Raw genomic sequence first — 25,637 nt, forward strand, 5'->3', positions numbered from 1 at the left:
TGTATGTGGGTCTATTAGCTGTAATGGTTTTGATGTTATGTTCATTGATGATGAACCTGACAAAGTCTGCACAGGCAGCACAACAATATTCCCCAAAACTCATCCCTTTGTCATCTTCTATTATAGTCAAGTATTAAATATGGTATATCCATTTTTTTTTTTTTGGACGTGGGTAAATTTGGAAAGGTAAAATTTATAAAAACACAATATTCTATACACACTCACATCAACATTTTTTTTATTTCTTTTTATTATTATTTTTTTATCTACACTACTAATAAAATATATCCTTTTTTTTACCTTTAATGAATTAAAAAAAAAAAAACTAAATACACTACAAGTAAAATTTCCAAAAAATCAAAAGCAAGCCTGATTTTTCCCCCCCAAAAAAAAGGGGATCAAATCGTTCAAGTGTTCTTCTTTTTAGGCTATTTATGAAAGAAAGAAAAACTATGCCTAAATCACTTGGTATTATTAGAACTTAATATTTATTTAATTTTAACAGAATTTTTGTGTATGAGTTATTGAAAGAAAGAAAAATTATGCCCAAATCACTCATTTCTAATCCCAAATAACAAGTTATTTACTATTTCCTTCTCTCACCATTATTTTCTCACTCTCAATTCTTATATCGCCATCATGTTATGATAATGTGAATATTGTTTTTAGGGATCTTTGAATTGTGAAAGCAGGTCCGTTTAGCTTCTTTGCCTTTCGTTCCGTTAATTTGTTGACACATAAATGGTTTTTGAGTTTTATTCAATTTTCTTTTTGGATATTTCATACTTGATTTGGTCTTCAATTTCATTTTCAGAGAGTCTGTGTGCTGGAAATTTCTTTGAGACACCAATTCATTTTTTTTTTTTTTTTTATCTGTCGCTATATATTCCAATACCTTCACTCTTGAACAGAGTTCATTTGTCTACTCTTTTTCAATTTCGAAAACAATAACCAAGAACAGTGTTTCTTTCTAAAAATACATGTAAAAATAGATATTTTTAAGCCAAAGCTATAAAATCTGTTAGTTGTAATTGGTTTTATCTATTCTCTCTGCAAGTTTTAATCGATCTAATATTTGTTTTCCTTTTTTTTTTCTTTTTTTTTTTGAACTTTTCACGTTATTTATGATATTTTATTAATAGATATTATTAGAATATTAATAAATTATTAAAATTGTAGTGTTTCTAATAAATTAATTTACTACAGTGAATAAAATTATCCGAATTTTTATTATTATTATTTAACTTTAATATGATCCAAAACTTAAATAAATATTAATATTAGTGGTTATGATTAATTGGACTATCTGGAAAAACGATTATAGCATAGTATATCAACATGACAAAAAAACTTAAAATGGAAGAAATTGCAAAAGAAAATAACAATAATAATAATGATAATAATGAAAAAAAAAAAAATCTGGCCAATTAAAAAGAGTCGGTTAGGAACTATTGAAGTGGGTACAAAGAATGTACCTGTTTTTGTCCACAAGTATATGTCCAATTCAAGCACATTTCTCACGTCCTTTTATTTTCATTATCTGTGATTATATGTATTAGACTCGTAAAAACAAGTAGAAGAATAACAATTGGTCCATCCCATCCCATCCCATCCACCGCTCTTTCTTCTTGTCTCCTTTTACACAACTAATAATGCAAATAGATGCATTTTTTTCTCTTTGGACTTGACCAAATCATGAATTTCTAGTGACCATTCTCTTTATGCAGCCATTATTGTCTGTTTGAGGACTAAATTTAATAATATTATCTACATTGGATGCTTTAACGGTAAGAAAGTATTTTCCACTTAACGTAAATAGTTGCTATAATTGCAGATAGCTCTGTAAAAGTGAAGCTTTACCCTATTCCATTGCAAAAGCTCCTATCAATCAGAATAATTGCCCACAGAAAGTGTCCCTTATTGTAACTTTTTTTTTCCCCACCAAATAACCCTTGATCTTAGCTAATTGTAATGGTGATAACAGAAATTGTAACTTTTACCTCACTCTAAGAAAAAAACACTAATTACAAGAGGAGAACATCGTTATAAATTTCTATTTACAATAGGCATAGCTCTTGTTTATACAGGTTCTTGTAAAACAGAAATTGCAACTTTGACCTGCTGACAAAACTAGAACAATTAAAATGAACTTTGACCTGCTGACATTGAACCAGCGCATGTATCCAGAAACCTAACAATCACCATGAAGAAGTTTTGTCCTGATGCATGACTTCTCACCATGGACATTGTCCTGCAAAGCATAAAAGTTTTTAATTAGAAATGAACTTACAAACAGACAGAAAGCCTTAAAATCCACCACCAACAGCAATCCCCACAACCATACCAGCCCTGTTCTTGGAATTCTACTTGTTGGAGGCTTCTTTAGAGAATGTAGGAGTGAATTCTGTATCAGAGATTCAGTAGTCAGTTATATGTGCAGGCATGGCAGAAAAATCAGTACTTAAAAGAACAAAATAAAAAAAGGGAACATCTGGTTTAACTTCAGTAACATGTTTGAGTACTCTATGTTACCAGGTTTAGCACAGATGGCTGAAATAGAAGGTCCATAATACGCACCCTGAAGAGGTGTAGAACAAGTACCTTGTCCAGCTCAAAATAGACAAACTTCAAACTAGTTTTCTGGTATTGCCAGAGCCATAAATTCCTTATGCACAGCTTGGGCTGATATCCCACCTCCCTTTTTTTTTTTTAAATTTTTTTTTTTTAATATATCAAAATCTTTTAAAACATGTTTCCCTGCCAATTATATAGCCAAACAAATGAGATTCTTGAACATACACAAGTTCCATTCACATATAAATGACGTTCATGAATATATATATATATATATTTATATATAACTCTCTAAGTTCTCTGCCCCTCATGAGTCATGAAGTAAAAGACTCCTTTGTAGATGCAGAAATTTTGTTATTAAGTAGTTGGTACTGAATATTTTGGTTTCCATCCTCTCATGTTAGTGCAGGAACAAAATCCTAATTTCTACCACAATAATAAGTAGCAAAAAACCATGTTAGTATTAAAAGTATATTAACTAAAAAATTAAGCATTCAACAAAAAGGAGCTTGTTACTGAGATATAAGATATATCTCCAATCTAGTTGTTTTGTATGAAAACTTTTACATTATACTCTCCTATATCAGCGCACAAACTTAAATTTCCTGGTACCAATTGATTCTCAACCTTATTTTGTTGGTTACTACCAGCTATGGCATTCTAAGGTATGGAAGACGAGAATTGAAAGCAAAAGAGAATCATATCACTTAGTTGGGAATGCAATGCTTCATGATGAAGCAGAGAAAGGAAGATGGTCACGTGGTTAGTTATAGAATGTGGAAGACTTATTTGCTTGCTATTTGAACTTTCAATGGTGAGGTTGTTGCCAATAAAATTACTGCAAAATTTCCAGAAAACAAATCCCAGTGCCAAATTAGAATTTCACATAGCTGTAAAGAATTTAACAAAAATAAAATAAAATAAATAAATAATGAAAGAATGGAAATTGATGTATCAGAGCATCAAGAACTAAAGAAAGAAACTCTTGATGTATCAGAGCATTAAGAACTAAAGAAAGAAACTTTCTTTTTCCTTTTGGACTGAATACAGAAAGAGATATTGAAACATAATAAAAAAGAAAAAGAAAAAAACAAAAAACTTTCTTTTTCCTTTTGGACAGATTTCGGAAAGAGATCTTGAAACATAATAATAAAAGATGGAAAAATATATTATAGAAACCAAAAAACAGGCAGAAGGCTCTTCAAAAGGACCTAATTCCATAACTCATTGCATGCTATAAAAGAACTCCGAACTCACATGATATGTAAAACAAATATTATTAGAATGGTCATTTTTTTTTATTTACTGTTAGGCATAAAATGATAACTCTAGTTTGTACAGAAACTAGAAAAAAATCAAGGTGTGTGTCACTACTCTTGCAAGAACCATGTGATTGCACAGGCTGACCAGGATGCTAGCTGGCTAGCTAAGTAGGGACCTATACCCAAACACAAAATGAATATTAGGAATGATGGCAAGTAGAAAAGCATAACTTATTTACATGAAGTCCACCATATTCCCTAGAGTACTAAAAATGCAACTAAACCTGTAACTAAAGTTCGCTTCTATAAACTAACCATTTTCCAGTTTTTTACAAATTTGTTGTCTCTTGTACTATATGACTGATTTTATCCCTCTCTCTTCCTCTTACTGGATCTGCTCAACGAGATAACTATTTCCAGTTTCCTACAATTATTTTGCTTTACCTATTTCCGATTGTATTTTGTAAGATTGCCCATTATGAAATCAGAACAACAACTAGTTATTTGCATATCGAAGCGGTGAACATTGAAGATGTACTTCATAGAGTGTGAGAGTTACTAGCCACCAAGTTCCCCTGCATCAATGCAAGTTACCTCACCGTAAGTTATCAAACAGTTTATTTACAGTCAGAAAATAAAAGTAATTATAGACAGAGGATAGAGTTAAGAAGCAGATGAGAATGCACATTTGCAAGCTCCTTATCACTAGAAAACGAAGTGTAGGTTAAAACAAGGATCAACATTTGCATGCAGAGAAAACCATATTCATCTTTGTTAAGATAATTAAGAAACAGAACAAAAACAAATAAAAATCACATACATCGATTTACTTTTTACCTTTGCAATTCCACCAAGTAGAAACACAGACTTTTGTTTTCTTAGACCCCAGTTAATCCTGCATATGTTGCTTCATCATTTGTTACATTGCTGTCACCCATCCATGTAACCCCCACATCGCAATTCTTGCTTCTACATGTCAATTGCACATTGAGTACTATTGTAGGATTAGACAGGATTACATATGGCCGTTAAGGAGTTTTTGACTCCCATCATTATGACCAACTTGGGGATGGTGGTGCCGTGGTGGATAAAGAGCCTTGATGGTCATTGTCTTGCAATTTTACTTGTAAATTAAGATTCTAAACTATAAGAAGCACATGATATAAAAGTTAACAAGGTTTCGCAATTTCTCTTTAAATAAAACAAAGTGGAAAATCGCAAGAACTTCTTTTATTATTTTAAAGTTACTACAAAAAATGAAACAATATTCGTATCACATAACTCCATGATACGATAACTCCATGAAAGTCACCAAGCAAGTGTAATACACATAACACATCTATCTTAGTCCTTCTTACATAATTTGCTCAGATAGAGATGGTAGTCGCCGGAAAAAGTTGATTGGAACAGACGGCGTGTCGTCGCGGAATCTTGGATGTCGTAGATAATAGAATCCCAATCCCAACAGAATAACCTTAAATGGCACCGCATAGAATACAAAAGAGGCCAGCAAGCAAAACATCAAGAATATCCCACTTGCCCTTGGATCACGCCAATTAAACAGAGCCTCTAAACGCTCTCCCTGTGCCGCCACGTCACCGAGTAGGGTTTGGGCCCGACCCGCTAAGGCCCGTAGCCTGTCATACCTAACTCGAACCACATCAGACGGTCTACTAGTTGGAAACCCATCAAATTCTTCATCCAGTTCATCATGGCTGACCACGTCCACATAGGATAATCTCGGGTCCACGTTATGTGGGACCCTTGAGCGGTAACGAAATCTCAGTGCTAGGATCAAGAAGGCGTACATGAAAACGGTAGGGAGAACAAGATGCGGGCATAGAACTACTGCCACGAGGAACACATGCACTAAAACAGTAGTGGGTGGGTGTGTCCACATGAGGATCCCATCGAGCCAACGAGCCAAAGTGGCGGCACGTGACAAGCAGCCAACCACTCGGAACCAGTTTGTCTTGCTTCGCCGTATGCTCCACATGTGCGTGTCCGAATCCAACAGGTACTGAACCACTTCTTGTCCCAGAGCCGGCTCAGACCGTGCAAGCCGAGCCGTTACTATTCGCATGGCTGTGTGGCGCAGAATGTCTTGCTGGGCTGGGCTCAGTGGGCTCACGTAGTGCATCTTCGGCAATGTCGGCGTGGCGTAGGCTTGGATTAAACTGAGCCACGAAGAACATGAAAATCGAACGGCTATCTCGATCTCCCCCATCTTCTTGGCCCCACCTGGAAGCACCACAACCAATGGATACGAGTTCACGTAAACCCGGTTCGTGTCGAGCGTCGAGAGCCGCACACGTATCTTTCCGACTCGGAGATCTGTTCCGGGCTTGCCAGCTTCATCTCGCTTGTACCTTCCATTGTCGAAAACACCGATGGTGAGAACCGTACATGGATCGTAGACATTCCACGTGTACTGCTCATTCCAACGTGGACTAAAACGATCAAGAATCGTACGGGTACGGACCCACTTGGGCCCATATTTGGCGACCACGTAAGCATCAGTGGTCCCACGCGTACCGTCTGTGGTCTTCACGGGAAGCAGATTAGTAGCGCCACGTATACCAACTTCAAGCAGGCCTACTGGAGCCTTAGCGAGCTGCTTCGCTGCTGCTCTAACATCGCTTGTCACGTGGGCAGCTTCATCCAGCACGTGATATCCACCTTCCAGACATACTCGCACGTGTATTCTCCCAGCGTACGGCTTACTTTCATCGCCAATCAGATTGAACCATCTGGACTTTGGTTGAGCCCTGTCATCTATTCGCTTTTCTATGCTTGCCACGTGTACCTTTGTATGGCCCACCGAACGTCCGTTGGTCACATCTTCCACAGCAAGAACCAGAAACGGCTCAAACGGCTCGGCTGCGACAAACACCAGATCTTCATTCCACGTGGGGTTATCTGAGCTTGAGGATGATGACGTTCCGACAGATGTACGGTTAGTTTTAAAACATTGCGCGCCGAGCTGAGCCTTAACATAGAACTCAATATTCCGAGCCTTAGCTTCGGATCCCGAACCTAACTGCAAATCCTGGGTTTGGATAACCGTTAGTCTCAAATAGCAAAGCTTAGGAGAGAGGTATACCTTGGCTCGGGTCTCCGGTATCAATCCGCCGGAATCCGACTGCCATGCTTCCTGAAAAGCCTCATCCGCCTGAGTTCCGAGCCAAACCGCCAGCATGATGTCATTTGCCGATGACTTCTCCGATTCCAAAGTGTACCATTGCGGAGCCAGGGGACTATCCGGCGGGACTCGCTTTGGCACCTCCAGAAGATCAAACGACACCGTTCCCAAACAACTCTCCGTGGTCTGATCGTTCTCTTTCTTCTCCTCTGTCCATACAGAGACCTCCAGAGAGGTTGAGTTCAACCCCTCTTTATCGAAGGCAAAAACTTGGTCCCAATCTTTGTCGCTCTGGCTCTTGGTTTTGATACTGTGAGTTCCAATTGCGAGCTTGGCGTAAATCGACGATCCCGATTCGTTGCTTTCTCGCTTGGCTTTCACAACCTTGACGAACAAGAACGGCATACGATCAACGAGATCGAAAGCGCTGCGACTCCGATCATTAGCCAAAGATCGAACGTCCATCTCATTCGCACCGATTCTCTCCACCGATTTCTCCTCCTTTTTGGGCTTATCGCCTCCTTGCGTGAGGGGTGGGGTTTCTACGGGTGCTGGAGTGGTTACCACAGCCGGAGAAGCAGATTGAGTCTCATTGTTTGCCTTGGGTTTCTCTGGCGTCTTTGGTTCCTGTGCTTTAGTACTCTCTTCCTTAGGCTTCTCATCCTCTTTTTTCACCTCCTCTTTCTTAATTTCGTCAGCTTTCTCTTCCTCCTTTGCTTTCTCCGGCGGCTTCTCCTCCGCCGGTGTAGCAGCTGCCGGAGCTTTCTCCTCCGCCGGAGTAGCGGTACTAGCCGGTGGTTCTTCATCGACATAGAAAACCTTAATCCCAATCTCACCTTTAATCTGCGAAAAAACGCTCCGTTTCTCCAAGGGATAGTAAACAAGAGTCTCCGATCCAGATTTGACAAAAGTAGAGCCAGAGATCTTGACCTTGCCTAGAAAAGTATTTCTCTTGCCAGTCTTGGTCTTATCGTTGTAGAGATTGATTTCCAAAATTTCGGAAGCCATGGCATCTGAATCGTGGATCAAGAACTCAAGCTTCTCATCCCACTGAGGATTCAGATCTCTAAATTTGGTCTTCGTTCGCCGTCGCTGACCATCATAGTCTACGATTGCATAGGCACTGGCTGTTCCCTGACCGTCTTTTGGCATTAGATTCTTCGCATTACACACCTCTACAACGAGCTTCCTACATTCCGCCATTGAAGGTAGAAAGAAAAAAAAAAAAAAAAAAGTGTAAAAGCTAATCTGATAAAAGTTAGACAGAGTGAGTGAGAGAGAGAAAGATGATGAAGAAGAACGTTGTAAGTGGGGAGGCTTTGGTTTTGGTGTTTTAATATTTTTTTGAAATTGATGGAAAATGGTGGGTGAGAAAAGTGGAAGTGGACAGGAAGAAGAGAGGAAGGGAAAGATTAAATAGAGGAAAAGTGAGGAGCGTGGACACGTCAGATAGGGGAGTGAGGACAAAGATTAAGAGAAAGAGATGTTGGGGTGCAAAAAGTAACGTGGGTGGTTTAACTCAGAGGAAATGTGCAGCGTGCCTGGTGCTGAAAATTTTTGGGTAATGGGTGTTGTTGGGTGTATGTATTTATTATTGTTATTATTGGGTTGGAATTACACTTGGTTTTGTCATTATTTACCAAATTCCCTCACACATTATTGCATTTTTTTTACTTTTATCATTATTTTTACTGAGAGGAATAACGGCATTGATTTTTATTTTTTTTGGCTACAATATCATGGCATTGATGTGAGTGTGGATCATGATTAATGCATGGAGGTCCAAATACTAATTGCATTTGTACGACTAATTTACATGCCTATTCAGCTTTTTTTTTTTTTTTTTTTTTTAACTTGGCAAATTGACATATATATATATATATATATATATGTTAATATGTTATGCCTTTTAAAAAAAGTGATTTTCAAACACGCAGTAAATTATTAGAATTACATTAAACATAAAAGGTTAATTATATATATATATATATTTATTTATTTAATTTCACACATATATGATTCTGTGTACGTTGGTTGTCTTAAGAAATCCTTTCTTTTTTCTGTAATTTTTAAATTATTTTATTTGCAGACAACGTTTGGTAACGGTCGAGTGTAATTAGAATAACTAAAGAGGGCAATTAGAGCAAACTAGCACGGATCAGAATCTCATGGAAACAAAGAGAATATTGGCATAGCTGAAGATACTCATAAAATTCAGTGGGGTTGGCTTATTTATTACTTATATTAAAGTGTTTTTGGTTCTAAAAGCAGATAGAGTAAGTTTTGCCACTTGCAGCATTCTGCAAAAATGAACGTTGCTTTGTTGTGGTGCTTTCTCGGTCAGTAAAGGAAAACATTTATTAAAAATGGTGTCCAAAATTTTCACACGTTTGATATCCTTTTAAATATTGTATTTTGTGGTAATATCTCCTCAATCAAACAACCTAATATCCCAAGAAAAATACGGACTGACAGATTCTGATATTCTAATAAACTTGGTGGGAAATAAGAAACTTGTATAATATCGTATTGGAATTAGAGCTCAAACTCAAGGTAGTTTGCCTTATTTCAGGTCATTTAGGTAAATACTTGTAGTCAAAAAGCAGTAAGAGTAAAAATTACTTGGCTTTGGGCCTCTTCTATGGTTTATGATCCAGGAATTAAGAAATAAAATTATAAGATCAAATCCACTTGGAAAATTAAAAATAAAAAAAGTTACTAATAACAACTTGAACAAATTTTGGTTATGATACAGAAACATGTGAGAAAAATTAGTATATTATAGTAGAAATAGTTAAAATAATGTACACAATGCTGACAATATGCACATGACACTCATGAGGAAGTGTTTGGTTTGCCTCACATGCCAAGGCCAAAGGTAGAGCAAGTTGATGTTCAAGGTTAAAGGAAAACATAGTATTGCAGGCACCACTACACTGCCATTTCTCATTTCAGGGTTTAGGAGCCATCGAATTGGTAGGATTCAAACATGACCTTTCAAGTGGTGCACTTGCAATTATGTTGGAGCATTTCCCATACGTTAGTGACACAGGAGGGCGGATAAAAACACAGTGATGATACGGGACTGATTTCAGTAGCTGTTAGCAATATAGCACGCGTGCCGATGAGTGTTGTCCCCGGTGTCTTCAATGGTGACCTTAGAAGAGAGAAAGAATGGTTCTCCTACCAAGGACTGACTCAGATTTTACTGATCAGGTATTGTCAACCATGCGCTGCAGCTTGCAATTTCGTTTAAAGGTAATGAAGAAAAACTGAACTTGTTTTAGTTCAGACATTGCAAGACTGCATTACATTTCCTGGATGCCAATCAAATACATGCAAAGCCCTCTGTCAGAAGGTTTTGTTCTTGCAATAATTTAAGGTCTGGCTCCCTCTCATCGTTAGATCTATAGGCAAGATGTTAAACTTAATTTTTTGCACGTATGAACCTTCATAGAAACCAGCTACACAAGATATCAAGGTTATCACCAACTAAATATCTGTCAGCAGCTTGCCAAAACTCGCTGTTTATGGTTCCAGATTAGCTCCATGAGGAAATAAGTACACCAAATTGCTAGGCATAATAGTTCAATTTGAACTTCAAAGAAAGGACATGGAGCTTTTTAACTTCCCCCATGAGCGCCAATAATATTAGCAAATACAAAATATCCAGGTACCTCTTTTTGATTAATTATGGTATTCCAAGAATGGTCTACGAACAATATGGGCCTCAGTTTCCATACCAATGAATAACTACAACCTTCTTCTATTCCTAATTATTTGCAGCAACTCCATCATAGAGATGATTTTGTGTCAACTGTAAACACTCTCCTCATCTAATTCATCCTGCAATATGTATCCTTCTTCCTTCATCAACCCAAGCAAGCCCTTCAAAATGTCATAAATCTCTTCAGTTCTACCATTTGATACATCCCTTGCTATAAAGCTTTGCACTCCACAACTTGTTTCAATCCAGCTATTACCTGCGACCTTCTTCAACCCAAATTTGTTCATTCTTTCCCTGACCCTGTTGGCTTCTTCCCATCTCCCAGCTTGTGAATACAAATTTGCCATAATGATGTAATTCCCAGTATTTTCAGGCTCAATTTCAAACAAATGATCACAAACAAACTTCCCCAGTTCAACATCACCAGATACCGAGGCCCCATTAAGTAATGGACCCCAAACTTTTGCATTTGGCTCAATTGGCATTTTAGAAATTAATTCTGCCGCTTCAGAGAGCCTCCCAGCTCGGCTAAGAACACCTACCATGCAAGCATAATGCTCGACTAAGGGCTGAATGTTGTATTTTGGAAACATGGAACCAAATATCTCCCAAGCTTTATCTACCACCCCAGAATGAGCACAAGCTGCTAAAACTGCAGTAAATGTTACATGGTCTGGCTGAATCCCATTATTCAGCATCTCATTAAAAAGAACAACAGACATCTCAGCATCTCCATGGACTGCATATGCTGAGATTATTGCCGTCCAAATGATCAAGCTCTTACCTTTTGACCGATCAAAGACCCTCTGTGCCCCCTGAAGAAACCCCAACTTAGCATAACTATCAATTATAGCAGTTGAAACATAAATGTTACTGTCATAACTGCTTCTAATAGCATAAGCATGTATTTCTTTGCCCCCTTTCAGATTTGAGAAATATGAAATTGAGGGAAGAACACTTGAAAGTGTCACCGTGTTCGGCCTAAAGCCACTTGTTTGCATTTCCCGGACTAGATCCAAGACGCCTTCATAGTGGTTGTTCTGTACCAGACCTGAAATCACACCATTCCATGTACTTAATCCTGGGTTTTCCATTTTCTGAAATAGATCCATGGCATTGTTAACAAAACCATGAACCATGTATCCAGAAATTAACGAGCCATAAGAGACCTCATCCTTTTCTCTCATCTCTTCAAACACCTCTCGAGCATAATCCAAGCTGCCGCATTTTGCATAAAAACCAATAATCGCATTACAAAGTGCAATATCCATCTCCACTTGGTTCTCATTCACAAACCTATGAACTTCCATCCCTAAAATAAGATCCCTCGACTGCCCACATGCCTGCAAGACACTGACCACTGTCACGCCATTAGGTCTCATATCCACCGAGCCTAACATTTTCCTGTATAGCTCCTTACACTCTTCGTAAAACCCACCCTGTGAATACCCAGCAATCATCGAATTCCATGACACTATATCTCTCTTGGGCATTCTATCAAACAGAACTCTCGCGAACCCGAGCTCATCACATCTCGAGTAGAAGGTAAGCAGAGCATTGACAACAAAGATATCGGAATCAAACTCACGTCGTAGAACAAATGAATGAACCTCCTTAGCCAATCTTGAGTCATGAAAAAAAGACGCCAGAGCCTTTAGAAGACATGTAATCGTAAAATTGTCAGGTATCACATCCATGGAATAAGAAGATACCATAGATGAAAAAAGCTTCAGGGTTTCTGTGTGCAGATTGTGTAGTGAATACCCAATGAGCATTGCGTTCCAAGAGAAGGTGTTTTTGTGGAGAATTTGATCGAACACCACGCGGGCTTGTCGGAGGTGACGGGATTTGGAGTAAAAATTAATAAGCTTTGAAGCGAGGAAGTTATCGGGGGTGACGGAAAAGAGTATGAGGCGGGCATGGAGCTGCTTGGCCTGGCTAACCAGGTGGTGGTCGGTGCAATGCTGGATAAGCCGGCCATAAGCGCCAAGGTCGAGTCCATGGGTTCCGTGGAGGCCCTGCAAGGCTCGTTGGAAGTAGCCGACGGAGGTGGCTGATATTTTGAAGCTCTGTGGCTTAATAATGCTCATTAACTTGTCTGAAAATATTTTTTACTAATTGCTGGTCTTTTATACGGTTTTGTAACTTTCAATTAACTCTTGCCAAATCTAATTATACCGAAACGGTCTTTACTATTTGTTATGTATTAAATATACGCAAATGTTTTACTGGACTTTATAAAATAATTCTTCCCCCAAGTGTATTTATTGTTTTAAAGTCAGAAAAATTAACTAAGTAAAAAGCACATGAGGGCATGGAGTTGAACTCATCAATATAAAGTTTGAGGGCATCTCAACAAGTTAATTTGCAGGCAATCTGTGATTTGTTTCAAAACTCCCAAACATAGGCAATAATAAATAATTAACATACTGACAGAGGTGTCATTTACTAGGGAAACGAAAGGGAAGTGAAACATAATTACCACCAAGCTACTCAACCCATCACACCTACAGGTTTGGGAGTTAAGATTTCACTTTTGGCAAACTCTATCATTGTTTCAAATGATCTCATACAGTATAATCGTCTTGGATGGTTTCATGTTGCTGTACCGCATAGCATGAAATCTTTGATCTAATATCTTTGATACTATCAAGAAAAAATTTTTATTCAAAAAAACAAAAAGTGAAACACAATTCTCATATCATTTTATGAAAATTCAAAACTGCAAAATATATATACATTTTATTTTCATTTTTTATGCAAAGTATATTTGTCCCAATCTTTTGATTTCCCATAAGTTTTCTTAGCTATGGTTTTTTGGGTAATCACCATAGTTTTCTTAACAAAAAACTATGAATTCGAAAACCTTTATAATTTCTTTCCTTTTCCCTCCTTGTCCCCTAAGGTTGCGTTTGGTTCATGGAATGTGATCAATTATCATTCATTCCATTACATTGTTCGGTTGAAACATGGAATCCATGTACAAAAAAAGTAATCAAATCAATCAACATTTGTTTTCTTGAATTTAATGTATTTTGGGATACGTGAAACTAATGAGAGAAACTAGACAAAAGCAGACAGGGGAAGTGAAAAGAGAGAAAGTAATTAGATAAATTAAAAAAAAAAAAAAAAAAAAGAGAGATCAATTAAGGTTAAAAAATAAATTAGATAGATTAGAAAGAGAAATCAATGCAGAAATATTCGAAAACGAAATTAAGGTGACAAAATATATGAGAGATAAACCAAAAAAGAGAAAGTAATAATTAGAGAAATTTGATGGAAAAGTAGGCTTCAAAGCGATGGGACTCTCCTTCTTCACCAAGGGATGGGCTAGGAGGAAAGGAACTCTTCATGCATATCTTTGTGAGACAAGGAGTGAGTATAATTATTTGAAAGAGAGGCCAAATTGGCACATTCCTTCCACACCTAAGGTATGGAATGCCATTCCTACACAGTTTTTCTAAGCCAAACAGTAAAATGTTGATTCCCACTCCGAGGTTCCAATCAATAAACCAAACAACAACCTAATAGTTTTCAAGCTTAGGACACTAAATGAAATATCAACTTAAAAATTCAAATAAAGCCTGTTCTTATGACTTCATCTTGCTTCCTATTAGGCTTCTAAATCATTCCATCTTCTTGTTATAAATACAATTATTATTAAAGTATATTACATGTACACTTTTTAGGTTTTTATTTATTTATTACAACCGGATATTCTCGTACTTATATTTTTTATAACTTCATGAAGATATCTGGTTATAATTAAGAAAAACTTTAAAGATGTGTAATGTAATATACTTTTACTATTAAACATTGCTTAGTTGAAGTCAAATATATAAATATATATATATATTAAACCAAATGAATAAAAAAAATTTCTTTTTTACAAAATACGGAAGATAAATAGTAAAAAATTATATACTAAAGACCACTTGCCACGCATGTAATCAAGACTAGTACATATTAATGCTGTACAGGAACAATGTAGCAAATAAGTTCACAACAGAAAGCCACAGTGATCATAACTGGTCCAACCGTTACCTGCGACAATACTTCTTCTGCTATAACATCTAACAAGATTCCATGAGAAGCTAATATTGGCATAAGATGAGGATCTTGGAAAGCTTAGCACCTTCTCAGCAAGGTTTAGCAGATTCTCAGTATTATAAGTAACACTTCTAAAAGTATCATCTTGTTTTGATATTTAGGGATGTAAATAGATTCGAATAGCATGTGATCAGTTAGATTTTAATTTGTTTGAACTTGACTTGTAAGAAAAAGAGCCGAATTTGGAAAAAAAAAAAAATGAAACTTGCAAGTCAATATTGAGAATAAATTAATTTTGTAAGTAGCTTATGAGTAGTTCAAATTTATCATTTGTATGTATTTATAAAAAAATTATATTAATATTGTAAATTTAAGTATATTGAGTATTTTTAATGCATAAATAATATTTTTTATATTTTAAATTTGTAAACTTTTTAAAATTAAATTAATAGAATAACTTAAATTTATTAGTTATTAATGTTAAAATTTTATTTTTAAATTATAAATATTCAAGTTTTTAAAATTTTATAGTAAAATGAGCCGAGTCAAGACTATACCTGGCAATTCGGGTTGGTGGGTCGTGTTCGTGTCAACCCATTTAATAATCGTGTCAAAAATGCCTAACCCGAACACGACCCATTTATTAATCGTGTCAGGTAACTAAAACACTAACCCGACCTGTTTATAAACAGGTCAACACGACACGACCCGTTTAACACGATTTTAGTTACCCATACATAATTATCTTATATTGGGAAAGGATAAAACCATGTTGGTCTAATATATTGCCACAGGCCATTTAAAGACAATTGTCTACAAACATCTAATTAATAATAGATCGTTAATAATACATATGAAAACTATACACAAAACAAATCCAAAGTCGTAACGTTTGAAAGAATGCAAAAGGATAGCTAGCGGTCAACAAAACAGTAGGCAGTGCCAGTTCAAGGGTAAGGTGACTAAGACAATCATCTAGGGCCCCACAACAAAAGAAAAGCCTTAAAAAATTATCTAATATATATATATATATACAGAAATTCTATGGTGAGAACGGTCTGCATGAGGACCGCAGTATTAGTGATGGTTTTTCATAGTATTAATGACAGTTTCTTAGAAAATCGTCACCAATATTATGAAAAACTGTTACCTATACTGTGACCCGCATGAGGACTGTTCGCACCATAGACAGACTGTATATATATATATATATATATATTTCTTTGATTTCTTTTTTATTTCATGAAATATAGTAATTTTGTTATTTATTTATTTATTTTTTTGGGAAATGTAGAGTTTTGGTAGAGATCTATTAAGTTTTCTAAACTTCCATATTGAAATCAGTTAAGCATTTATATCCATGAATATCTCGAATCATTAATTAATTTTTCTTTTGATAAAATAACCAACTTAATTAAATTGATATTATTCCCTCACATTCAAAATGCATTAGGCACTCCTACATTGATTTGTTCTTTCTAAATATGATAAGCAGAATTCTTTGTTTCAAACAAAAATATAGTTTTCTAAACTTTTAACTAGTAATTTTTCCTATAAAAAAAATAGAAATTATATTTAAATTGAATATTTAATTTTTGTAAACATATATATATAGGAGGTGTCTACAATAAGGACCACCCGCATAGATACAATGAGGACAAAAAATGTGGGCAAAATGGGAGTCGTTGGATTTCATCTTTTGCATGAACGGCCCAGATTCTGAGTTGCTCACGTGTGGAATTTTGCTTCGGACTCCTAGTCCCAAAACAAAAATTTTACCTGCAATCCGATGCATCATGCGGTTTCTCTTAAAACCCTTCAATTTAGTGAAGCAGATTAACTAAAGAATCCAAGTCATAAGGTGATCTTGTTTTCCTCTCTCAAGTTTCTTTCTCCTGCTAACTGCAATTTGCAATTTTTTTCTTCCATGGATATCATTTTGTTGCAGAATCACAAAATATTCTCATTTTCCAAATCAATTTGTTTTGTTTATCTCATTTCATGATGTATAATACATTTGGAAATTACTTTTATGATTACCCATCTTGAGTGAGAAAAGAAAGTTTGCATATTTTTGGCATTTTGAATACCTAGAAAAGAAATCGAAGAAAGAAATTATGGGTAATAGGTTTTTAGCCATTGCAATAACTACATATAGAAATTTTAGTACCAAAACTAGTACAAAAACCAAGAAGTGGTTTGGAAATAATACCGGAAGAAAGCCATTGAGAAAGAACTCGTAGAAGGTAGAACTAGAAGAAAGCCATTGAGAAAGAACTCGTAGAAGGTAGAACTAGTATCAAATGGACTGACCAACAAAAACAAGTCATAAGTGCAATTTCTTTGGGTTGTTTTGTGTTCATTACGGGCTCGGCTAGCTGGAACTGTGGGTGGAAGAGTGGAAGCAGAGGGGAAGAGGAGAAGAGAAGAGAAAGGTGCGAAAGGGAAGTCCTGGGCAAAATTCCACACGTAAGCAACTTAGAATCTGAGCCATTCATGCAAAAAATGAAATCCAACAGCTCCCATTTTGCATACAGTTTTGGTCCTCATTGGATCTATGCGGGTGGTCCTCATTGTAGACACCCCCTATATATATATATATATATATATTCACAGCCTTCTCAATTCTTACCTTAGGCCCCCAACGAGATTGAGGCGGCCCTGGCAATGGAAAGCAAAATGCAGCTTAAAAACTAACATAAAGACACCAAAAACCAAATGTGAGTTCCTTGATGTGCCAAACATCATTTAAAGAGTTCTGTTAAGATGTTTTAACATTCTCTGTAGTACTTGAAGCTAATGAGTTTAGCATGAAGATTTTCAAGGTGATATTGACTGAGCTAAGCTACCAATGCCAGATAGTCTTCTATCACCCTTTTCCTCAAACTCGCAAAAGTAATATCCAAATGATTTAGGTCACTACATTGACATATCTTCGAGAACTTCAAGTGCTGGACTCATGGACAATACCTTCCTGATCACAAGTAAATTCTTGAGCAATGGAAAGTAGCAACTTTCTTGCAACACAACATTAGAGTAAGTTCATTAAAGATGAGTAAGCAAAGTAATGAGTGGGCCATAAGTAATTATGGATCATTTAAGGCTTCCAATTGAACCGTGGCCCATTCAACTCATAACATAAACTTGTTACCACCGGCATTATTTTTCCACAGGAATATTTTCATACTTCTCTCTTTTTCCCTTTTAACTTTTCAAGATTAAAAATGCTTTTATTAAATTAGTGCACTAATACAAACACATCAATAAAATGAAAGGCAAAACCATAGACAAAGATTTCTAAAACAAAAGAGAAAAAAGGTATATTGGGCATGTATAAGATGTTCACAATTGAGTAAAGATGCCTTGGTTCAATTTCTATTATTCTATATTTATATTCCTTTTTTTTTTTTTTTGGAGGCGAAAAAATATGAGAAAGAAAGAGAAAACAACAATGGAGAGGAAGATGACGTGGATGAGTTTTGTTCTGAACTTTCATAGAGATGGGGGTTTCAGTCAGAGAAAATTTGGAGAACACAGGAGCTTTCCCTTGAAGATTATTACCAATCCTTCAGTTGTAAATTAAATTAAAATAAAAATCTTAAATGTTTTGCAATATATTAGAAAGCAAATGAAAATATGAAACACAGAAAAAAGTGAAGCTAGAAATGGATCGAAGAACATAACCTGTGGAAGAACAAAGTCTTCCCATGGCAATAAGGCACCTAAAAAAAAATTATCAATCAAGTTTTTTTTTTTTTTAAATTCCAATTAATTATTTATAATAATTATTGGGAAGTGCCATACAAAAATCCGACAGGTTATTACATTCCTAGTTATATTTTATTTAAAAACAATTAAAATATATTTAAATGTTTGACATTACTTAGATAACATAGCATGCCACCAATGTCCTTACCATAAATATTTTACTTTCAAATATTGTAAGTTCAACAATCAGAGAATGAAATAATAAAGGCTTAATTATATATATTGATTTGATGGATACGTATATATACAAGTTATCTCAATACCACTGTATCAGTATAATGTAATTATCACAGTATAGTATATGTAATTATCATTGTAGGATAAATACAATTTATCTAATGAGATTACGATTATATCACCCTTTGGCATTTTCTATTTACACATCAACTTGTATAGCTATTAATCTATGATCTCCCGCAAGCTGAAGATGGGAAGAATCAAGTTAAAATGTCAGCTGTCAGGATGTGACGAATGTCCAAATTACATTGAAAAACCTTGTCAAGAATGAAGTGAATATCGAATTTGATGTGCTTGGTTCTTTATTGGAACACTGGATTAGTGGTGAGGGAGCTTGCCCTCATATTACACCAAATAACTGGTATGGTTGGATATAAAATTTGAGCTAATGTAAAAGCTACTATAGCTATAATAGTTCTACAGCGCCATGTGCAAGGGCACAATATTCTAATTGCATACTGGACCAAGCAATTACATTTTAATTTTTGGAGGACCAACATACTAGTGAATCATCAAGATAGATGCAATAACACCCTGTTTACTTCTTGACATCTACAGTAGAAGCCTAATCTATATCTGTGAAACTCAATATTTTCAAGTGTTTGGAGCGTCTGATTAGGAGTTCAAAGTACTTAGTTCCCTGTTGGTAGCGTAGTATTCTTTTACATATAGTCCAATGTACATCCATTGATTTGTGTACATATTACTAAGTTTATTGGCAATAAAAGAAATCTCAGGTCTTGTGATGGTTACATACTAAAGTATGCTAATCATACTATGATATAGAAAATTATTAGAGAATAGATCACAATTGTGGTGGAAAGATGTGTAGAAGAGCTGGCATGGGATGGACTAAATTTGCAGTCAACCATTTTGGTCTTATTGAGTAACTTGTTGATGTATGCTCTACTCGTGAAAGGTGTAACCCAAGGTTTTCCCGACATAACTCAATGCCCAAAAAATAATTTAACGAACCTAAATCTTTGAGAGAGAAAGTATTGTCCAACTTAGTTATAAACTAAGTAATAAGTCGTTTGTTATTACCTAGGATAATTATGTCATCTACGTAAACTAAAACCCAAAGAACTTCAAAAGAGCTGTGAAGTAGAAACAATGAAGATTACATTTTGGAGTTGGAAAAGCCCTATATATAGATAATGTTCAATGTAGTTGATCATACCAGGCTCTCAGCACTTGATGAACTCCATACAAAGGACAGTGTAACTTATAAACAATTATAGGATTTTTAGGATTAATGAAACCTTCTGGTTGTTTCATGTAGACATCTTCGATAATTAGGCCATTAAAAATAGAGTTGTTGATGTCAATTTGACAAATGTCCCAATTATAAGAGATAGCAATAGAAAGAACAACTCAAACGGTGGAGGGTTTTATTACCGGACTAAAAGTTTCTTTGAAATCCAAACTCGGTTTCTGATGGAAGCCCTTTACCATAAGTCAAGCTTTATGTTGTCATATTGAACCGTCAGGTTTCCTTTTGAGTTTGAAAGTCCATTTGTTGCCAACTAACCATTGATTTGGCTGAGATGGTACTAAGGTCCATGTATAATTGTTTTGTAAAGCAGTAAATTTAGTTTCCATAGCAATTCTCCATTGTGGACATTAAAGGGCGGATGAGGCAGATATTGGTTTGATGAGTGGAGATGTTGGTTGCACTTTGGCAAAAAATAAAATAAAATTTGGGCTTTAAGATCCTCGTTTTTGCTTAAGTAACCATCAGGTGTGTTGGCTGAAAAGAAAAAGTCACAAGCATTGAATGAGTAGATTTAACGTTGGACCCAGTATCTGGTGAAAGAGCAAATGGAAAAATAGTTGGCTACCAGTATTTATGTCTGTTGTATTTTTAGAACCTATAAGGCTCGCATTATCGAGTCTATTGGAGAGAAAGCTTCGGTATTAGCATCTGGATGTTGTGTCATTATCCTTGGTGTAGAAGGTATATCCATAAATTATGATAACATCGAAGTACAAGTGTCAAAATAGGATTCTACCACATTAGTGGTTTTACTCCTAGACAAGTTAGAAAGATTTTTCAACTTCCATTATTGAAAGGGCATGGAATTTTGAGCAAGAAGAGAAGGAGTGGTTTCTATGATATGATAATCTTTTTGTTCTACTATACTATTTTGATTATGGGTGTGAGGATACGGATATTGAAAAATTATTCTGAATTTTTGTAGAATAGGTTGGAGTAAGAGAAATTCACCTCCCTAGTCGGATTGTAAAAAAAAAAAAAAAAATTGTTAAATTTTCGACCATTTTTTTAAAATATAAAAAAATAGTAGTGAGTTTAGATTATAATTTTATATGAAAAATCCACAAAAATTTAGAGAAATCATAAACAAATAATAAATAATATTTGTAACCTTCTAATGATTTAATAAGAATCGATCCCCACGCGTCAAATTTGTGAGCACCAAATAATGTAGTTATGTGATTCAAAGGAAAAGGGACCCACATGATAATAATTATTTAATGGGTTTGTGTTATCGTGTCGTGTATTTAATGGGTCTAAGGGAACCCTATGATTGCTGACAAAATTTGAGAGCACCAAATAATGTAGTTATGTGATTCCAAGGGAAAGGGAAAGGAATAGTTAGGCAGCATAATATAAAAGAAAGAATGAATGTTCAATGTAGGAACAATTGCAGAAGAGCTGGAGGATCATGCGGCCATTTGGATTGAAAACAAAAAAAACTTAGTTGAGTCTCCTAAAGGATTTGCTCTAATACCGTGTAAGTTTAAAAATTAGAGAATGAAATAATAAAGGCTTAAAGGCTTAATTATGTTGATTTGATGGGTACGTATACATATACAAGATATTTGGGTATATCACACACATATTCACACTTATCTAGAGCTAACATCAATATCACTGTATCAATATGACGCAATTATCACTATATGATAGATACAATATAACAGAACATTTATCCAATGAGATTACATTATATTACTCTTTGACATTATTTATTGACACAGCAGCTTGGGTAGCTATTAATCTGTCAAATATATATATATATATATACATTATTAAAAAAATTTTGATGACCTAGTATAATAATAACAACAACAACAATTACTTTTGCAACCAAAATAAAATCAATTTTTTATTAGAAAAATTGGATTAAAACAGAAAAACTAATGGTTGGCCCGATGTCCTTACCATAAAATTGTTACTGTATATCTATATTCTTAACATTTTTCTTTTGAAGTCTTAATATAAAAAAAATTAATAATAACAACAAGTATTTTTGCAATAAAAACAAAATCAATTTTTGATTAGAGAAATTGGATTAAAACGAGAAAATTAATGGTTGGATTAGTAAATTTGAGATGGCATATTAGATGTTGGATCACAACAGATCAAAATCAACTTTTGATTTGAGAAATTGGATTTTTAAAAAAATAAAATAAAAAATATAATGGTTGAGTAGTAAAGCCAATGAATGTTGGGCCTGTTGCTATGGAGAAACTATATAGTCGCTGGCCAGTCTTAGGGCAGTGGACCATATGTAGGAAGGCCTTGGTGTCTGCCCATACGGACCAAGCTAACATCCCGTTGTTTTATTTCTTGGATTTGGATAATGTATTTAAAAGGTGTATTCAATTTAATTTAATAAATTTAAAATAAATTATATATTTTAAAAAAATTAATAGATTTTTATAAAATTTTATAGATTTTATAAAATATTTATAAAAATTTAATAAAATTTTTTAAATTAAAATTAAATTTTATATTGATATTTTTTTTCATAATTTTATTTTTAAAATTTATTATTTTTTAAAATAATTTAAAATCAATAATTTTTTGACTATTTTTAAATTTTACAAAAATTATACAAAATTCTAATTTGATACGTATAAATTTTAATAAATTTTTATAAAATTTATTAAAATTTAAAATGAATATCAATATAAATTGAGTATATTTAAATTTTTAATTCTTTTGTAAAATTTTTTAAATTTTAATTTGAATATACGTTGATTACATTACTGAGCACGGCAATTCATTCTTAATTTTAGTGGTGTGGGACAATTTTTTTCACTATACCTTTTTATCATAAATAGTCTATATTTACACCAAAAATAACAAATAAATAAATAAATAAAAGCCAGACAAAATCTCATGAAATGAAAACAACAAAATAAGAAGCATGAAGTGTAATGTCTGATGCATTTCTAAGTAATATACAAATTTCGAGTTAGTTAATACATAAAAAGAATTTAATCAAAAAAATTACATAAAAAGAATTCGTCCCAAAAAACCAAAAAAAAAAAAAAAACATAAAGAGAGTCTTTATTTACTGAATATTTGGAGTCAATATACTGCCAGTTCCTTCTCCAAATGCCTTTGCTTCAATCCTGTTAAGCTGCCAGATACATATAAGACAAAAGATACTCCATTTTAGAGTGATAAACACACACATACACACACACACACATGCACTCCCAAATAATAATGATAATAATTAAATAAATGATGAAAGAATAAAAATAAGTCAATAAGAAATATTTATATGCTACCACTTTGGTATTCCTTCGGATGAGTCCTCAATTGCCAAATCTATGTCCAAGTTTGTTCATAACAAAATTGCAATGTTCTATATGGAGACGGAAATGGGGATTTCTCAACTTCAACATATTTGAATAGTTGTCTCCTTTTCATTGTTTGGATAAACAAAAAATTGAATTTCAGGAAAGGGTTTGGTGTTGGGAATATGCTAATTCATGCTAATAAATGTGAACCAATTTCTTTTCATAGAAATAAATAGGTGATATTGCAACCCATCAACAATTCAAAAACTTTTATTAAAATTATTACATAGGATGATAAAGAATTCAAAATTACAACTAGCAAAAAATATTTATTATTAAAACAAAATTAATAAATGCATTTTTGCATTATAATTCAAAACCCCCATCGAAGCATAAAAAAAAAAAATCCAAAGCCGTTACCTGTTGTGCCAAGAAAAACCAAAAATAGTGGAGCATTTTGGCAGAGCATCATTTAGCTCAGAAAACCATATATAACTGTTCAATTGAAACACAAAATTTTGAGTTATTGACTACCTAATAATTTCCATTCAATAATTTTACATTTACATTTTTCTTTTCGGTTTTAAAAGAAAATAATGAGAAGCGATAATGAAAAAACATTTAAAGGTAACCCGTGCTTGCGGTAGAGGATTTCCTTTATTAAAAATCTATATCAGTTTATATATATATATATATATATGTTAAGGACTTTGTAAAAGATTTATGGAATGAAATTCTTTTGGAATGAATATATCATATCGACTGCTACATAAAAAGAAAGAAAAAAAAAGTTTTCTTAATCAACTTTTAAAAAGTTAAACCAACCACAAATAATAGTTAATATTGGATTTCCCAAACATTTTATAGGTTATTCTTTCCTTGTTTAGATTTTATTTTTCAAAAAAAAAAAAAAATATATATATATATATATATATATATATATATAAATGAAGTATCATTTATTTATTGGTAATAGACGTATCATTTATTTGATAGTGTGAATTGACATATATAAGCCACATAAAAATCCCTCCTATAAATTCTTCTATACAAAGTTCTTAACATATCAAATCATATCAATAGGACTAATATTTCATAACTTTATAGCCCCACAATGATTACAATCTTGCCGTTATTAAGCTTGACAATACAACTTTGCTTTTGTCTAATTATGAACTACTATATCTAATCTTTATTCTATGTTATGGGAAATTTACTTCACTACACCTTTTATCGTCTGACGACGATGACATTAATTTGTAGAAACCAAAAAAAAAGTTAGATACAATAGATTATAATGGCAATTCGTATAATATTTATTAATAAGGTGGAATATAAATGCAATGATATATTAATCATATATAATGCTATATTATATTATTTTAGGAGGGATGGTTTAATAATAAAAATTATTTAGATAATAATCTAAATCAGAATTTTTTCACTTCCAATATATATATATAGATGTCCACAAAATTTTAATGTGCGTTAATAATGATTTTTTTAAATAATCATTGTTTTTGTGTGTATCTACATGTTAAAATCATATTAACATCCACATATTAAATTTCTATATACATATATATATGTCATATCAAAATAAAATATATAGATCCTATAAAAAAAATCTATTATAATATACAACATTTGTACACAAGTTTTTCTCTATTTGTGAGCTTGGAAAACACGAAAGTCTAATCCTACAAATGGAGAAAGAGATTTCCCAACATAAAATTTTAAAAGTTGTCTCCTTTTTGCTTGGGTGCAGCAAAAATTTTGAATCCTTGGGGAAGGGTTTGATGTCAAACTAGGAATGAAAAACTATCATAAATTTGTCACCTCGGTACATTAATGCTAAAATCTGTGAACCAAATTCTTTTCATTTAAATAGACAGATGATATCCAAAGAAAATTTGCTAAATTACTACATAGGATACTTAGGGAAAAAAAAAATTAATACTCAAAATTTTCCTCAAACTACAATCCCAAAACCAAAAGAAATATTAATAAAATAAAAAATTAAATTACTAAGCCGAAGATATGTTCACAATAATAACAAATTTACGGTTAGCAAGTACATACTTTGTCAGCACTTAATAGGCTTGTGCAGTCAAAAAATTAATGAGAATATAATTTTGGATTTGGATGAAATTCCCCCTAATAAATTTTAATGAGTTTGATGTTGACCCAAAAAAAAAAAAAAAAAAAAAGAAGCACCAATTATAATGTCTAGTGCATTTTCAATGTCAAAATTTTCTATTTAGTGAATAATTGGAGCCATATATTTCGCATAAAAATTATTTATATGCCACCCACT

General features: G+C 33.8%; 2 protein-coding genes across 5 annotated transcripts; both read right to left on the reverse strand.

Moving 5' to 3' along the window:
* Positions 1–2,007: 2,007 nt before the first annotated feature.
* Positions 2,008–8,432, reverse strand: LOC107432850 (multiple C2 domain and transmembrane region protein 14). 4 transcript variants are annotated; one of them, XM_048464734.2, is made up of 4 exons: positions 4,674–8,432; positions 2,602–4,411; positions 2,345–2,404; positions 2,008–2,251 (listed from the first exon to the last, which is right to left on the reverse strand). In XM_048464734.2, exon 1 carries the CDS (start codon positions 8,179–8,181, stop codon positions 5,191–5,193), a length of 2,991 nt encoding a protein of 996 aa, XP_048320691.2. In that variant the 5' UTR covers positions 8,182–8,432; the 3' UTR covers positions 2,008–2,251; positions 2,345–2,404; positions 2,602–4,411; positions 4,674–5,190. The 4 variants fall into 4 exon arrangements, with proteins under 4 accessions (XP_048320691.2, XP_048320690.2, XP_048320692.2 ...); XM_048464733.2 differs by having other exon boundaries at positions 2,578–4,411; XM_048464735.2 differs by having other exon boundaries at positions 2,533–4,411.
* A 1,308-nt stretch (positions 8,433–9,740) lies between these two features.
* On the reverse strand, positions 9,741–12,896 carry LOC107432854 (pentatricopeptide repeat-containing protein At2g37310). The gene has a single exon (XM_016044058.4). The coding sequence runs from the start codon at positions 12,793–12,795 to the stop codon at positions 10,792–10,794; it is 2,004 nt and encodes a 667-aa protein (XP_015899544.2). The 5' UTR covers positions 12,796–12,896; the 3' UTR covers positions 9,741–10,791.
* Positions 12,897–25,637: the final 12,741 nt, after the last annotated feature.

The sequence above is a fragment of the Ziziphus jujuba genome, chromosome 11 (assembly GCF_031755915.1).
Source record: "Ziziphus jujuba cultivar Dongzao chromosome 11, ASM3175591v1".
In the NCBI taxonomy this organism is placed as follows: Eukaryota; Viridiplantae; Streptophyta; class Magnoliopsida; order Rosales; family Rhamnaceae; genus Ziziphus; species Ziziphus jujuba.